Raw genomic sequence first — 17,718 nt, 5'->3', positions numbered from 1 at the left:
GATTGTTTTTTTTTGTTACTGTGACTACTCTTGTATATGTATACGACACACACTTTTATCTAATATAAACTTCAATTTCTGGATCACTTTGTGCCTAACAAGGTTCAAAGCGATTTCCAAGTTAAGAACTTCACATTATGTTGAGGAATTACATCTCAGAATTACAAGTAAGAGGTATAGTGAGGTAGTTACAGGAGGCACAAAGTTGTACAGTAATACATTCAACAGAAGAGAGACATTGGACTATCATTAGAAATACAATTTGGTTAATTAGAAGTATAATACAGCAGAGTTTCTTGTAGATATGGGTGCAATTGTGCTTTTTTGTATTGGTAAGGTAGTTCTTGTGGTATCTGGAGTGATAAAGCATAATGCTGGTTGTTGTGGATTGGCATGAAGTGCGAAGTATCTATGGTGTATACTGTATATTGTCTAAAAGAAATGTCTTCAGTTTCTTTCAAAATCTGGGAGAGATTCAGTTTTGATGATTGTTGGAAGGTTGTTCCAAGTTTTGGTGCCGAGGTAGGTGAGAAGTGAATTAAATATGCACTTGTGTTTTAAACATTTTGGTGAGGGAAGGATCAGTCAAAATGTTTTAAGTATTCTGGATGGTGTGGATCAGGAGTTGGTGAAAAGGTTTATGAGTGTTTCTGCAGTTTGCATGTAATATGTTGAACATTATGCATGGTAGTTTGAAGATTATGTGAGCATTAATGGCCAGTGCAATTTGGAGTAGTAAGGAGAGATGGAATCATATTTTTTTCAGTTTGAATATTAGTCTTATTGCTGTGTTTTGTATCAGTTGGAGTGTGTGCAGAAGGATAGAGTTTATGCCAGCATAGTGAAAGTTACAGTAATCTACTTGGGGTAGGAAGAGCATCTTTGTCAGTATAACAAAGTGACGATCATAAGAGAATGATCTGATTAGTCTTAGTTGTCTCATGCTGTAGAAGTTTTCTTCCATAGGTTAGAGATTTGGGGTTCATGTGATAGAGTTGAGTATAACCCCCAAGGATCTTAGAGGTTTTATCAATATTTAGTGAGGTTCCTGAGGGTAGCATAACAGATGTGGGGGACTGTTTGTGAGGCTTTATGAAACCAGATAATTTGTTTTTTGTTGTGTTTACTTTGAGTGTAGCCCAGGTATGTATTATGATATGTATTATGTCTGTGCCATAGGATACTTTTAGGGAGACATCATTAGCGTTGTTTTTGATCTGGATGAGTAAGAAGATGTCATCTGCTTATGATAGTATGCAATCATTGTTGTTGAATTTAATTTGACACAAGGAACTCATGAAGAGTTTGTTTAGTACTGGGAAAAGTAGTGATCCTTGAAGAACCCCCCAAAATGCTTGCCAACCTCTGGAGAATGTTCCATCTTTCCAGATGAGGTATTTTCTGTTTTGTAGGAAGTCTTTGAACCAGCTTAGTACAGGGCCCTCAATGCCTATTTCAATTAGTTTGGTTAATAATAGGTAGTGGTTGACTGAGTTGAAGGTGGCTGATATTTTAAATTGAAGTAGGAATTCCTAGTGTCCCATTCTTAAGGTTTGCTTGATTTTTGTGGTTAAGGTTAATAGTAGAACCTCTGTGCTATATTGTAAGTGAAAACCAAACTATGAAGAATGGAGGCAGGATAATTTTTCAATATAAGCCTAGAGCTGTTTGCAGACATTTGTTTCTAGTAGTTTGGTTAGTATAGGGATGCCCACAATGGGTCTGTAATTTGGTGGATTTGAGATATCTTTGTTTTGGGTCTTGGGAATAGGGGAGAGGATGATATAGCCTATTCGAGTTGGTAGTTGGCCATGCTGTAGTAGGTTATTCAGAAATTCAGTCAACCAGGTTATGATGAGATTTGGAGCGTTTCCAAATAGTCGGGTGGAACAGTTGTCAAGGATGCTGCTTTGAGTGGATAGCTTTTTTAGCTGTGTGCTGTATCGGATGGTGGTAGTGGCTTGAAGATGTTCCAGATTTGGCCAGCTATACAGTGGTCTGTTGTCATTAAATGTGGTGTATACAGTGGTGGTTGTCTTGTATTTGTACATTCTTGATCTTGTTTAAGAAGAAGTCAGCTAGTAGTTGAGCATTTGGTTGAGAATGAATGCTGAATAGGCCTAATTCTGAAGATACAGTCATGGTGTGCATTAGGCAAAATAGTTTTTTGATATCAAAGTTTTTGTTTTCTATTTCTTGAGCGCAGTTGGTTTTTTTGGCTTCAGTTATATTAAATGTATATTTATTGATAGCAACCATCCAGGCTGTTTTGTGCTCTGGTAGGCTGCTTTTTTGCCCTTGCCTCTCAAGTCTTCGACAGGTTTGTTTCTCTGCCTTTAAGTTTTTGGTATGCCAGGGTGAGGACTTGGCAGTTCTTGAGTTACGGAGACGTAGTGGGGCTATTACATTTAGTGTTTGTTGAATTGTATTGTCCCAGTTAGCAAGCATCGTAACTGGATTGTTTGAAAAAGTGTCTAGTAATTTGGATGCTTTAGTCCAGAATTGGTTAGTGTTTATCCTGCCTCTTGTTGATGTTTTTTTCTATTATTGTCCTTGGTGGATGCACTTTCCTTTAATAGGGTAAGGTTGAAGGACAGTAGGTAGTGATCTGACCCAGTCTGTCTGTGAGAAGATGAGTGTGTGTGTTTGTTTCAGGGGGGGGGGGGGGGTTAGATGCTTTAATAGCTACAGTGTGTCCTTTTCAATGTGTATGACTTGAGGATTTTAGGTCTAGTTGACTATCAAGTAGGAAGTTTTTGAAATTGGAGATGCTAGCATGTCGCCTACGAAGATTACTCTTGCATATTGACAGGTGAAGTTTGAGATAATTTCTTGTAGTTTTGCGGTGGTTTGTGACCGTGGTCCAGGTGGGTGATATACCAGCAGGATTCCAACATTACTGGGGTATATGTAAGATTTCTCTTCTAATTTGCATATCGTATATTCTAGTTCAGGGAGGACTGAAGAATTCATTAATGTGATTTGGAAGAAGCTTTTGTAGACTAGTGTGAGGCCCCCTCCTCATTTGTTTGGTCTGGGTGTGTGGAGAACAATGTAGTTCTGGGCAGTTTATGTCTTTGAGCCAAGTTTCTGAAAAGAAAACAAGATCTAAGTTATTTGTAGATATCAGTTTATTTAGAAACAATAATTTATTGGCTACAGATCTGGTATTGATGTAAATGCATAGCACTGGGGTAATTGTTCTTTCTTTTATGTGTTAATAAGTGTTGTGAACATAGCATAGATTAGAGTGATTTCTAGTTGGTGGAGTTCTGGGTTTCTTTTTGTTTATGGGCCAGTTGCCAGAGATTATAGGGATCTGACTGCAAAGTGTGGATGAGTGTTCATAGAGTACATGCTTGTTTGTGGGGTGAGTCTGCATGGCTTAGGGTTATGATACATTGGGTGCCATGTTGGGAGGGGCTTATTTATTGTTTGATGGTCTTCTTATAGGCTTAAGAGGCCTAGGAAGATCAGGAATAATCTGTGATGCCGCTTCATGGTTGGGTTTACTCAGTGATATCAGGTTAGGATAAAAGGGATAAAGAGGAATGGGAGGGTTTAGATTGAATGACTAGAGGCTACCTTGGTGTGATGTGATGGTGTTCACTGGTTGTTAGAAGCTCGCTGGTTTGAGATGATTGGTAGATTACTAGTGGGGAGAAGGTGTATGATTTATTTTGGATGAGCAGGTTATGCAGATCTGGAGATTAGTTCAATAAGTTGTGGAGAAGGTTTTGATTGTTTTTTGTGAACTGCACAAAGAACTGTGCAAAGAAGTGCTCCTTTGGTTTGTGCTCAATGGCGATGCGCTGAGCATCACACAGCTGGATCATTGGGCGGGGGGGGGGGGGGGGAGTGGAAAGTGTGTGTGTGGGGGGGGGGGGAGTGGAGTGGAGTGGAAAGACTCTCCCAAGCCTGCCCAACTTGCTCCGTTCCTCCAATGCTGTTGAATGGTGGAGGATCTGTGTTAGCTGTTGTTTTGTAACAACTAGAAGGTTTTTGTTAACACAGATTTTTGAACTTCTTGTAATCTGCATAGAACTAGATTCTGCAAACAGTGAAGGATTGTGATTCCTATAATACCTTGCTGCTGCCATCTTGCTTTCCAGGCAAAACTACCACAAAAACTGTTGGAGTTTTACAAAGAGTGTAAGGTGGTCCTTGAGCAGGTTTTGCATCCTAGTTCATAGTCCTTCAATCAGTCTTTAGTCTTTTCGTTCTTCTCAGTCTACATGAAGGACCACACAAAAGGCCCTTTATCATGGGCCGCCAGCGGTAGAGGCCCACCTAGTGATCGGCCGTTTAAAGGATTCTGGCAGCCCAGTTGTAATGTCAGGTGGGTGAAGCTAGTGGTCCAGTTGAGGTCGGGGCTTCCGATTGGGTAAGAAGGGACCAGCATGATGTTTCCTTCATACCCTGCTAGACTCGAAGAGGATCAGCAATTTCAGCTGTCAGCCCTTTAAAAGACTGGCAGCCCAGTTGTAGTGCTGGGTGGGCAGAGCTAGAGGGCCAGCAAGGTTCTGCATATTTTATATAATTTTAATTATTTAATTTATTTTTTAAAAAGTTATACTATATCATTTGATGGATTTTATTACATGTGTGTATTTTCTATATCTTTATTATTTGTTTTAATTGAACTTTAGCATTTACCACTGACGCAGTCTGAGGGCAAAACATGGCCACATTGGGTATTGTTTGAATAATAAATCACAGTATTACTGATACAACCGGTCTGCTTTGTGTCTTCCGCTTGTGAAAGTGCCACAGCGCCTTATTGTGTAATCTTCAGTCCTTTCACAGTTGGACTATTGTACCAAGTACCAGAAATCTGGTTCACCTGGTTAAAAATTCAACAGCCAGATTAATTTGTTTTGTGTAATGGCGTAGCGAGGGTGTGAGGCGCCCGGGGCAATGGCATGCCACCCTTCTCCTTTCCTGCCCTGCAGGTGTACACACCTCTTCCCTTCCCCCCTACCTCTTTAACTTCCTGGGTACAAGCAGCATCTCCAATTTGCTGCCCGCGCTGGCCTTGGCTCTCCCTCCGGCATCAATTCCTGGTTCCACAACCGGGAAGTGATGTTACAGGGAGAGCTGAACCCGGCATGAGCAGCAGGTTGGAGCTGCTGCCAACATTGGCGAAGAGCTCTAAGAGGTACAGGGGAAAATAAAGGCATGCACGCAATGGGGGGGAGGGGCAAGAAAGAGCGGGGGGGGGGGAGAAGAGGTGCTGGCTCCCCCACAAAGATGGCACCCGGAGCGGTTCACCCCCCGCCCCCCTTTACTATGCCACTGGTTCTGCATCTACCATATTTTTCGTTCCATAAGACACACTTTTCCCCCCCCCCCAAAATTGGTGGAAATAACGGTGCATCTTATGAAGTGAATACCCAAACCACCCTCACTCCCCAGTTACCTTATTTTAATTTTGGTGCCCTCCCTCGCTGGACGCGGCTGCCTCTCTAGTGGCAGAGCGGCGCACAAGGCTGCCTGCCTGGCCGGCTGACACAGCTGCCTCCTCTTCCTTCTGTAGCGGCAGAGCGGTGCACAAGGCTGCCTGCCTAGTCCCGCACCGCTTCCGTTCTCGCAGGAAATGGCGCGGGACCAGGCAGGCAGCCTCATGCACCACTCTGCCGCTACAGAAGGGAAGAAGAGGCATCTGCATCATCCGACCAGGCAGGCAGTCTTGCGCGCCACTCTACTGCTGGAGAGGCAGTTGGAGACAGTGAGTCCTGCTTCCCACTCAAGCAGCAGCTTCCCCGCGGGCCAGGCACAAGCAGCAGTCCTGGAACCGGAAGCCGCTGGAGTCCCGGTATGGCAGCGTGGCTCTGATGAGAGCGAGCGGCCACGGCAACAGCAGCGGCTGGTTCCGGCCTCCTGCTCTCCTCCCTCCCCCCATGGCAGCGCTGGGCAGCACATCCGGGCCTCGGTTGCCTCCACTGCCGCTCCTCTGACTCCCTTCGCTTTTGAGCGGGACATGGAGGGACGTGCCCATCAAGCTGCACTGGAGGAACTAAAATAAGTTACGGGGGAGAGGTTGGAGGGAGTACGGGGTGGGGGGGGTGCTGCCTGCTTGCCTGCCTCAAGGGGTGGGGTGCCCTGCCTGCCTGCCTTCCTCAGGGTGGGGATGAGAAGTACAGGAAGAAAGAAATGAAGCTTAACATGGGGAGGGAAAGAGACAGAGCAAAGAAATGCTGAAGAATGAGGGAGCATAGGGACAGGGACATGGAATAATGCTGGCATGGGGAGGAATAAAGATACAGAGATGTGATACTTAATGGAATGGGAGGAAATGGTGCACATGGATAGTGAAGAAAGATTATGCACTTTGGGGGGCCCTGCCTGTCTGCTTGTGTGCCTTGGGGTGGGGGGGGGGTCTTGCCTGTCACTAGGCCACTAGGCCTGCCTGCCATGTCCCTGCCGACCACTAGAAGGGGTACAGAGCCTGCCAAGGAGGGGGGACAGAGTGCAGAGCCTGGCAGGGAGAATTTGGTCCAGAATAGTTTATTTTTTGTTTTCCTCCTCTATATCTAGGGTGCATCTTATGGTCATGTGTGTCTTAATGGAGCGAAAAATACAGTACATTATCATAGAAAAGTAAACAAAGGCAAATTACATGGGGAAATTGGGCTCAGAAAAATTAAATTAATTCTCATCTAAGTCTAATTTTAATAGTCTTAGGTAATAACTTAATAGTCTTAGGTAATAAGTCTAATTTTAAAGTCTTAAGTGTAATAACTTTGTTTGATTTGCATATTCAGGGGTTGTTGTTTTTTTTTAATTGCAGTCCATCTGCAAGCAACAACATACCCCTCATGAGGGTTGTGCAGTCCATGAAACATATAAAAAGGAAGGCCAGTAATGTGATCAAAGAGAGCTGGATGGTTCACTATACAAACAATGATACACTGGTAAGTGAAACATTTTGGTAGAGAGTATCGCTTACGCAGAGGACACAATGAAACACCAAGCACAGGGAAGCCTTTCCACTGAGTTGTACAGGTCTAGAGCAATCAGGTTTTACGATCGCTAAAACCCAACGCAAAATAGCCAAGTAATGTTAGTGCATCAATCGCTTGGCTGTTTTGCATGGGTTTTTAGCTAATTTGCATGGCTGGATTGGAAAATGGGCGATCAAGGGGGGAAAAACATGCGGTGGGCCATTTTGTGCATCGGGTCAGTAACAGCAATTGTCGCTAAAGCTATGATAACAGGTTTAACGACAATCGCTGACTTTAGTGCATCCCCCAGTAAGTTAGGTGCCTGGATTGACTAGGTGCACTGATTTAGGCACCTATCTTTAGTTGTCATTTATAGAATCAGGGCAGTTACTCAGCCTTAGCCAGTTACCAATCACAAATGCATATATCCTAGCTGGTTAATATTTCCATGCCCATTCTCTATCTATGATACACCCCTCCCAAAAAATATTTTAAAAATTAACTAATGCATAAATTAGTGCACGCTAACAGGCAAAATACAGCAAAACACTTAACACATTTTATGGTAGCCTGTTTTTCACCTGCTAAGCACATGTTAGGACTTAACACACTTTAGTATAAGGGCCCCCATGTGCATTTGTTGCCACCAGGTTTATAGGAACTAAACAGATTGCACTATACCATAAGCATTACCAAACAGCCAGGCACTACAAGTAATCAATCAGCTGTTTTATATGTGAGCTGAAGAGGATATGGGTTGTTGTTTTTTTTTCTTTTCTAAGCTTGGGTGAATCTTGGGTTCCTGTTTCCTGGATGCCACTTTTCCATTCTTACAAAGGAGGAAAGGGGACCCTATTTTAATAAGAAACATCTGTAAATGCAATATCTAGAGATACCCTAATGTAAGCCAACAACTGTGTAAGCACTTTCAAATTTAATGAAAAAAGCAATGTGACCAGTTGCCTGTCTGATTATTTTGCATTCATTTATTATAGAGGAAAAGACATTATTGGAGGTTGGACAGTAAATGCATTACACTCTTTCAGAATGACACTGGAAACAAGTATTACAAGGTAAATGGGACCTATTTCTTCTCCCTAATGAGGTATAGAAGATGAAGAGGTGAGGCTAAAATGGAAACCACCACAGTACAGCAATCCTCACTCAACCGGATCAAATATAGGATGGCAAAGGGATCACGAAGCCATTTACATCAATACAAAAACCAAGTGTGGATGTTCGGCTTAGCTCATATAAATGCCTCCTTTATCAAATGTAGCTTATTTGTTTACTTCTGTATTATTTAATTGATTTATCATCAAGTTAAGTGAGCTTTATTGGGTCCGAATGGCTTCAAAACTTAACATCATTAAGAGCCTTGAAGATTGATTGATGGACTCTATTTAAAAGCTTTAGATAGTACCTGTAGCTTTTCCCAGACTATGATTTTGCCATTAGTAGCACTCCGCACTTTGTATTACTTGTTATTGTAGATTTTAAATGTAGATAAAATAAATTTTGTTAGTTTTTAGGATATGAATTGAATTAAAGAAATTAATAAATTAAACATTTAATTAATTTTATGTTTTGGTATTCTTGGTATAGCATTTTAATGAATTGAATATCAGTAATTGATTATATTTACCCTACTTTGTATAGCTATGATCTTAAAGTGGCCAAACAGGTTGAAAAGGTGATGGCAAAAGCTAGAAGGATGCTAGGGTGCATAGGAAGAGATATGGTCAGTAGGAAAAAAAGAAGTATTGATGCCCCTGTATTGTGCACCATTCTGGAGACTACACCTTTAAAAAGATATAAAAAGGATTGAGTCTGTCCAGAGGAAGGCTACTAAAATGGTGCATGGTCTTCGTCATAAGGCGTATGGGGACACACTTAAAGATCTCAATCTGTATACTTTTGAGGAAATGCGGGAGAGGGAAGATAAGATAGAGACATTTAAATACCTACGTTATGTAAATGCGCATGAGTCAAGTCTGTCATTTGAAAGGAAGCTCTGGAATGAGAGGGCATAGGATAAAGTTAAGAGGTGATAGGCTCTGGAGTAATCTTAAGGAAATATTTTTTTACAGAAAGGGTAGTAGATGTGTGGAACAGTTTCCTGGAAGAGGTGGTGGAGACAGAGACTGTGTCTGAATTCAAGAAAGCATGGGATAGGCACGTGGGATCTCTTAGAGAGGAAGAGATAATGGTTACTGCAGATGGGCAGACTGGATGGGCCATTTGGCCTTTGTCTGCCATCATGTTTCTATATTTCATTATTAGAAATTTCACAGTTCACAGATATTTTCACAAACCATACTACTACAAATAATGAGAATGGACTGTATAGTCTGTTAAATCAATGCAGAACAGTCTACATAGAAGCTCAATGCAAGGATTTTGTTCCTATAATGTACCAAGGGAATAGTAAGTTGTAATTTATAAATGGAATGTAGAGCACATGGGGGGGGGGGGGGGGTATATGGACAAATGAAAGAAGTGAGGTAAGCAGGGGCGTTAGAAAAGAGAACCTTATAATTTAGATATACGATCTTAAATTGGACTCCAAAGTTAACTGGAAGCCAATAATGATGAATTAGTAGCTGAGTAACATGGTCAAATTTTTTTTGCCGAAGAAATGCGAAAAGCAGTATTCTGAACTGATTGTAAATGCTTCATCAAAGAAGAGGACATTCTGATGTAGACAATATTACAATAGTCTAAGCATGTAAGAACTACTACTACTAGCAATCATTTCTATAATGCTCCTAGACATATACAGTGCTGTACTTATTACTGTATGTGCAGGTGCTTTCTGTGTCCCTAGTGGATATGGAGGAATAAAGGAGGGTAAGGCAGGTCAAAGTGTCAGGGTATATACATACTGCTTATCCAGACTCTATGACCTTGGAATCAAGGACTCTGCCCTCCAGTGGTTCACCTCCTTCCTTCACCAAAGAATCCAAACAGTCCTACTAGGGAAGCACAAATCTAACCCCAAGCCTATCAAATATGGCGCTCCCCCAGGCGCCCTTCTATCCCCCCTCCTATTTAACTTCTACATTAGACCTGTCATTGATATAGCCCAGAAGTACAATTTTAAAATCCACTCCTACGCCAATGACATCCAGCTGCTCCTCCCACTAGGCGAAAACCGATCATCCCAAATCACCAACCTCCAACACTGCCTCTCTGACATGAAAGCCTAGATGACAAACAACAAACTACAGCTGAACACCTCCAAGATCGAACTTTTATGGATCAGGAAAAAAAGTACCAAATACACACGCCCAACACTATCATGGGACTCCACCTTACTAACTGCAGCAGATCAAGTATGCAGCCTACGAGTAACATTAGACGGCCACCTGTCCCTGTCCACCCACATATCTCAAGTAGTCTGTACCTCCTTCTACTACCTCTGCCAACTGAGAAGGATCAAACCCTACATCTCCACACCTGACCTAGCCCAACTCCTCTACACCTATGTCCTCTCCAGGATGGATTACTTCAACTCCCTATTTAATGGAGTAGACAAAAAAGATCTCAAGCGCCTCCAGTGGATACAAAATAAAGCAATCCACCTCCTACTCAGCCTCAACTACCACAATCCCATCTCCCCAGCCCTCCGTGCTGAACACTGGCTTCCAATTAACCAACGCTGTGCATTCAAGGCCCTGGTAATAGCGCATAAAATAATTTACACCACCACCCCTGCCTACATAGAATCCAAGCTAACCCTTTACACCCCCACCTGCCCCCTCCACTTGGAAATAGAGAAACACCTATGCATCCCCCCAGGAAGGTCCCTCCTGTCAGAAACCGCCTGCAAATGCTTCTACAAGCACTTCATCCCCCAACTCTGGAACCAACTCTCCCCGCAAATCAGATTACAGAACTCATTGATGACCTTACGGAAAGCAGTAAAGACCCTCCTTTTCAACTAAAATTCAACCACAGTATATGCCTCACCTCCCTTAAACCCCCCTCCCCTCTACCCTCTCTTCTCCATTCTAAACCTCTACTTAAATTGCTGTATAGTCCATTGTTAACCTATACTTAAATTACTGTAAAGTCCATTCTTAACCTGTACTTAAACTACTGTATAGTCTTTGTTTTATCCAAATGTACTCCACTGTGAATGTTTGCTTGTAGGCCGTTCTGAGCTACTGGGAGGCCGGGATAAAAATCTAAATAAATAAATAAAATATAAGCAAATACTTGAAGCAATGAGATAGAAAATGTAGAAGAAGAGGAGATCTTACCCCATTACAAAGCCAGTGTAAATTGTGTAACTCATAAGTACTTTCAGTTCATATTTTAAAGTTATCTTTTTTGATTGATTTGAAAATGATTTCACTAAGGGTTTTTTTTTAATATAAAAAGATATTTTTGTTTGTGTTAATTTGTTTTCTTTTCTTTTCCAGGAAATTCCACTATCTGAGATTTTATGCCTGGAACCAGCAAAAATGTTTACATTGCAACCCCCTGGGGCCTACCCCCATTGCTTTGAAATTACCACTGCAAATGTTATTTATTATGTAGGGGAAAACCTGATAAATCCTTCAAATAATCCTCCTGGTAATTATATTCTCACCAGTGGTGTGGGCCTGGATGTTGCACAGATGTGGGAGATGGCTATACAACATGCCCTTATGCCTGTCAATCCCAAAGGAGCCTCAACTGGATCAGGGCACAATCAGCACAGTGAGTCTGTTCCTCCAGCATTCTCTGTGGTCCAAATTATAATAACCAGCATCAGAAGAAAATCATTGTAAAGGAAAGTTCTTCCCCTTCTTTACTTCTGAGTATTTAAAAAAGTACAACCAACAAGGAGTAATATTCAAATGTAACTGTGATAAATTCTTAAATGTGTACTTTAAATTACGAGTTTTTCAAGTACTCTTCTGGTCTTCCCTGACATTGTCTGGAAGATAAGTACATTCCAGCAGGAGTCTTGAATTTTAGGATTCACTGCTCACTTTTTGCATATCTGAGATCAAGGCAAATTACACATCCAGGTACAATTGATAAATTCTTATATTAGAAAGCTTATAATTTAAGCTGTGTCTGAGGCAATAGGGTAGGCAATAGGGTACAATAACTTGCTCAGAATCACATGGAGCTTCAGTAGGAGAAGCAATCACAAGTCTACTCATCCATTCTTGTATACCAAGATAATATAGTGACAAATGACCAATATTAAGAGAGAGACTAAACATAAGAATTGCTGCTGCTGGGTCAGACCAGTGGTTCATCGTGCCCAGCAGTCCGCTCACGTGGCGGCCCTCTGGTCAAAGACCAACGCCCCGAGACTAGCCCTACCTGGGTACGTTCTGGTTCAGCAGGAACTTGTCTAACTTTGCCTTGAATCCCTGGAGGGTGTTTTCCCCTATGATAGACTCCAGAAGAGTGTTCCAGTTGTCTACCACTCTCTGGGTGAAGAAGAACTTCCTTATGTTCGTATGGAATCTATCCCCTTTCAATTTTAGAGAGTGCCCTCTCGTTCTCCCTACCTTGGAGAGGGTGAACAACCTGTCCTTATCTACTAAGTCTATTCCGTTCAGTACCTTGAATGTTTCAATCATGTCCCCTCTCAATCTCCTCTGTTCAAAGGAGAAAAGGCCCAGTTTCTCTAATCTTTCACTGTACGACAACTCCTCCAGCCCCTTAACCATCTTAGTCGCTCTTCTCTGGACCCTTTCGAGTAATCCTGTGTCCTTCTTCATGTATGGCGACCAATGCTGGCCGCAGTACTCCAGGTGAGGGCGCATCATGGCCCGGTACAGCGACATGATAACCTTCTTTGATCTGTTTGTGATCCCCTTCTTTATCATTCCTAGCATTCTGTTCACCCTTTTTGCCACCGCCGTACATTGCGTGATCGGCTTCATCGACTTGTCGATCATAACTCCCAAGTCACTTTCCTGGGAGGTCTCTCCGAGTACCGCCCCGGACATTCTGTATTCGTGCATGAGATTTTTGTTACCTACATACATCATTTTACACTTATCCACATTGAACCTCATCTGCCATGTTGATGCCCATTCCTCAAGCCTGATTATGTCACGTTGCAGATCTTCGCAATCCCCCTGTGTCTTCACTACTCTGAAAAAATTTGTATTGTCCGCAAATTTAATCACCTCACTCGTCGTACCAATGTCCAGATCATTTATAAAGATGTTGGAGAGCACGGGTCCAAGCACAATCAAATATCACAATTTTAGAAGGATATGGTGACTCTTTTCCAAAAATGTATGCACCCTCTGGGTTCATGGGTTCATGTGATTCTGTGAGGACAAACAGATATAATAGTCTCAGAGATGGCTAACATCATCCATGGAACTGGGTACAAATAGATACCAAGTGTACTGTTACTTTAAATTTAAAGGCATTGCCTGTACCGTGTGCATGCATGCATGCATGCCCTCTCACCTGATGTGGGCTCACAGGACCTGTAGTTCTTTATTTTCCATGGAGCTGAGAAGTTATGCTTTCACAGTTCTCAGCATGTCAAACTTTTTCCCTTTTTGGTGCCTTACTTTTAGTCATAATTTATTGGTTTTCTTCAGTTCCTTCCTTTCAGTCGAATTTCTTTTAATTTTTTTTTACTTTTGTGATTTTGGGCCTTTGGGCCACTTGGAGCCTTTACTCCTATTGGGAGCATCAAGCCTTCTCTGAAGAAATTTCTGCTCGAGCTTCCTGGGCCATTAAGCTCTTCAATTTTGCATTGGCCATTTCCCCTCCATGTCCAAAGCACCTAACTTATCTTGAACGTTGTCATAGTTAGTTCAAATGTTGCCTGTAAGTTGCCGAAAGTTGCCAACGTGGCCAGCGTTTCGTGGACATATCACTCGGTCCACTGCTTCAGGGCCATAGGCAAAAGCATGCAGGCATCTACAAAATAATCAAGTAATCGCATAAGAGTCATGTCATTCAGAGTATTCCTATCATACGCTACAAGACTGACTTACAGTTCTGTTGAAAGCTGCCAAAAGCTTACAAACAGGGGAAATATGGCACCGGCAGTGCTATTAATACTTGTGCTTTTGCCTATGGCCCTGAAGCAGTGGACCGAGTGATATGTCCACGAAACGCTGGCCACATCGGCAACTTTCAGCAACTTACAGGCAACATTTGAACTAACTATGACAACATTCAAGATAAGTACTTAGTTGTCAAATTCTTTTGCAAACTAATAGAGAGATGTACCTATAGTTTACCAAAAGGTTATAGTTTACATAAAGGTCTTAAAAAAAGTCTTTAAAAAGTTAAAAAATTATATTTATTCAAACTTGAAGTAAACTGTATAGAATATACCCTCAGGTTTTTTGGGCCAGTGATTGGAGCAAGGAGCAGTTACGCTGAAGTTTCAGTCCATGATAGGACTTTGCGTAAGCTTCTATTCTGAGGCCTTTTCCTGAGCAGTTATAACCATTGTAGAACTAATTTTGGATACATACTCTCTGGAAGTGGTATTTGGTATCATTTTTGTATATTGTGTTTTGAACCACTTCGGGTGAATATATCTTGGAGTTTACAGCCCTTATTACCATCAGCTGCACTGGTTGCCAATGGAAGCAAGAGTACTTTTCAAATTTGCTTGTATTTGCTATAAGATGTTGTTTGGATTAGCTCCGTTATATCTCTTCTTTCATTTTGAATTGTATTGTTCGACTAGGTCTTCTCAGCATACTGGTTTATTCACATTACCTAATACCTAATTCCTAATACCTAATATTTTGATCGATTTTTGGCTTATCAAGCAGGTAAAGTTCAAGTGTGATTAGACGATCTGATTCAACAATCTGCATGTTATTGCACCTTTAGAAAACTAGTTAAGACCTATTTGTTCAAAAAATTAGTTACTTGATTGATGACTATGTCATAGTTTCATACTGTATTTTTCATTTTGAAATATTGTATTGCCTTTCTGATTGCTTTGTATCTTCACTGGAATGTCCAGTCCTTTTTATTCTGTGAACTGCCTAGAACTTTATAGGTGTTTATAGAAAATTAAAGTTATTATTATTTTTGATGGCAGATAAAGGCCAAATGGCCCATCCAGTCTGCCCATCCGCAGTAACCATTATCTCTTCCTCTTTCTAAGAGATCCCAGGTGCCTATCCCAGGCTTTCTTGAATTCAGACAGTCTCTGTCTCCACCACCTCTTCCAGGAGACTGTTCCACACATCTACCACCCTTTCTGTAAAAAGGTATTTCCTTAGATTACTCCAGAGCCTATCACCTCTTAACTTCATCCTATGCCCTCTCATTCCAGAGTTTGCTTTCAAATGAGACTCAACTCAAGTGCATTTATGCCACATAGGTATTTAAACGTCTCTATCTTATTTCCCCTCTTCCCAGATTGAGATTTTTAAGTCTGTCCCCATACGCCTTATGACCAAAATCACTCACCATTTTAGTAGCCTTCCTCTGGACCGACTCCATCCTTTTTATATCTTTTTGAAGATGAGGTCTCCAGAATGGTACACAATATTCTAAATGAGGTCTCACCAGAGTCTTATACAGGGGCATTAATACTTCCTTTTTCCTATTGGCTATACCTCTTCCTATGCACCCTAGCATCCTTCCAGCTTTCGCCATCACCTTTTCAACCTGTTTGACCACCTTAGATTATCACACTCAAGTCTTATTTTTCTTCTGTTTTCCTAAAGAAACATACGTGCCTTTGTATCTTTATAAATGCTGTATAAATTATACCTAGATTGAAGATGCAAATATTGTGCCTGCTCAAGAGCAGATGTAAATGTTAGCATGTACTTTACATGAGTCTAAATATATTTTTTTTTACAATATGCAAATTACAATATGCATTTAAATTGCTACTTTACCAACACTCTACCCAAGGTTCACCCCTGAACATACTTGCTGTAAATGTACATACCAACTTTGAATAGCATGACCTAATTGTATAAGAACCCATTATGTGCTGGCTGAGTTCTTGACCCATATGTCTACAAATAGGTTTACCATATAGCTCCACATAAAGTAGGACAGATTGAGACATCTGAGTTTTACTTCCTTTGTGGAAATAAAACTCGGATGTCTCAATCCGTCCTCCTTTTTCTGAACCTAAGAACATAAGAACATAAGCAGTGCCTCCGCCGGGTCAGACCATAGGTCCATCCTGCCCGGCAGTCCGCTCCCGCGGCGGCCCAAACAGGTCACGACCTGTCTGAATCACCAGAAGGGGCTCTCTTGCCACCTTGGTTTCTCATTGAAGTCCTATCTTTCCATCGTAGTCCTAACCCTCCGGTCTTGCACATGCACGACCTGATTGGGTTTCTATACTTATTACCTGGTTAGCTTTCTATACTTGTGTTACATCCCAGCTCCTCCCTCAGTATCCCATGATCCCTTTATCCTTCAGGAATCCGTCCAATCCCTGTTTGAATCCCTGTACCGTACTCTGCCTGATCACTTCCTCCGGTAGCGCATTCCAAGTGTCCACGACCCTTTGGGTGAAAAAAAACTTCCTTGCATTTGTTTTGAACCTATCTCCCTTCAGTTTCTCCGAATGCCCTCTCGTACTTGTTGTCCCCTTCAGTCTGAAGAATCTGTCCCTATCCACCCTCTCTATGCCCCTCATGATCTTGAAGGTCTCTATCATATCTCCCCTGAGCCTCCTTTTTTCCAGAGAGAAGAGCCCCAGCCTATCCAACCTCTCGGCGTATGGGCAGTGTTCCAGCCCTTTTACCAGTTTCGTTGCTCTCCTTTGGACTCTCTCAAGTACCGCCATGTCCTTCTTGAGGTGTGGCGACCAATACTGAACGCAGTATTCCAGATGTGGACGCACCATCGCTCGATACAATGGCATGATGACTTCCCGCGTCCTGGTTGTTATGCCCCTCTTTATGATGCCCAGCATCCTGTTGGCTTTTTTCGAGGCTGCTGCGCACTGTGCAGATGGCTTCAGTGATGCATCCACCAGCACACCCAAGTCTCTCTCAAGTCTGCTGTCTCCCAACAATGCCCCCCCCCCCAATTTGTAGTTGAACAACGGGTTCTTTTTCCCTATATGCATGACCTTGCATTTTTCCAAGTTAAAGCGCATTTGCCATTTGTTTGCCCAGTCTTCCAGCTTGTCCAGGTCCCTTTGCATGTCCTCACACTCCTCCCTGGACCTAACTCTACCGCACAGTTTGGTATCGTCTGCAAATTTTATAACCTCGCACTTTGCCTCCTTTTCCAGGTCATTGATAAATATGTTGAAGAGTAACGGCCCCAGCACCGATCCCTGTGGCACACCGCTCGTGACTCCCCACCAGTCAGAATATTGGCCCTTCACTCCGACCCTCTGCAGTCTACCCGACAACCAGTGCTTGATCCATCTGTGCACATCCCCTCCCACCCCGTGGTTCCACAGCTTCCTAAGCAGCCTTTCATGTGGCACCTTGTCGAAAGCCTTTTGAAAATCGAGGTAAATGATGCCTATGGGTTCCCCATTGTCCACCCGACTGCTTATTCCCTCAAAGAAGTACAGAAGGTTCGTTAGGCACGACCTTCCCTTACAGAATCCGTGCTGGCTTGTTCTCAGTAGGCCATTCCTCTCGATGTGCTCGCAAATGCCGTCCTTGATCATATCTTCCACCATCTTCCCTATAATTGAAGTCAGGCTCACTGGCCTGTAGTTCCCGGGGTCACCCCTCGATCCCTTCTTGAAGATAGGTGTGACATTCGCCAATTTCCAGTCCTCTGGTACCTCACCAGTTTTCAAGGATAGGTTGCAAACATGCTGGATTGTGCCCGC

The 17,718-nt window shown here is 42.4% G+C and overlaps 1 protein-coding gene across 9 annotated transcripts in view; it reads left to right on the top strand.

Moving 5' to 3' along the window:
• Positions 1-17,718, top strand: part of PRKD1 (protein kinase D1) — a 289,583-nt gene that overhangs the window by 222,533 nt on the left and 49,332 nt on the right. For all 9 annotated transcript variants that reach the window (XM_033952189.1, XM_033952190.1, XM_033952192.1 and 6 more), the window contains 3 exons: positions 6,791-6,914; positions 7,940-8,017; positions 11,372-11,651. In XM_033952189.1, coding sequence (XP_033808080.1) covers positions 6,791-6,914; positions 7,940-8,017; positions 11,372-11,651 — 482 coding nt within the window. The remainder of the gene's footprint in view (positions 1-6,790; positions 6,915-7,939; positions 8,018-11,371; positions 11,652-17,718) is intronic.

The sequence above is a fragment of the Geotrypetes seraphini genome, chromosome 7, assembly GCF_902459505.1.
Source record: "Geotrypetes seraphini chromosome 7, aGeoSer1.1, whole genome shotgun sequence".
NCBI lineage: Eukaryota > Metazoa > Chordata > Amphibia > Gymnophiona > Dermophiidae > Geotrypetes > Geotrypetes seraphini.
Note: the sequence above shows the minus strand (reverse complement) of the source record. Positions and strands in the feature narration are given on the sequence as shown.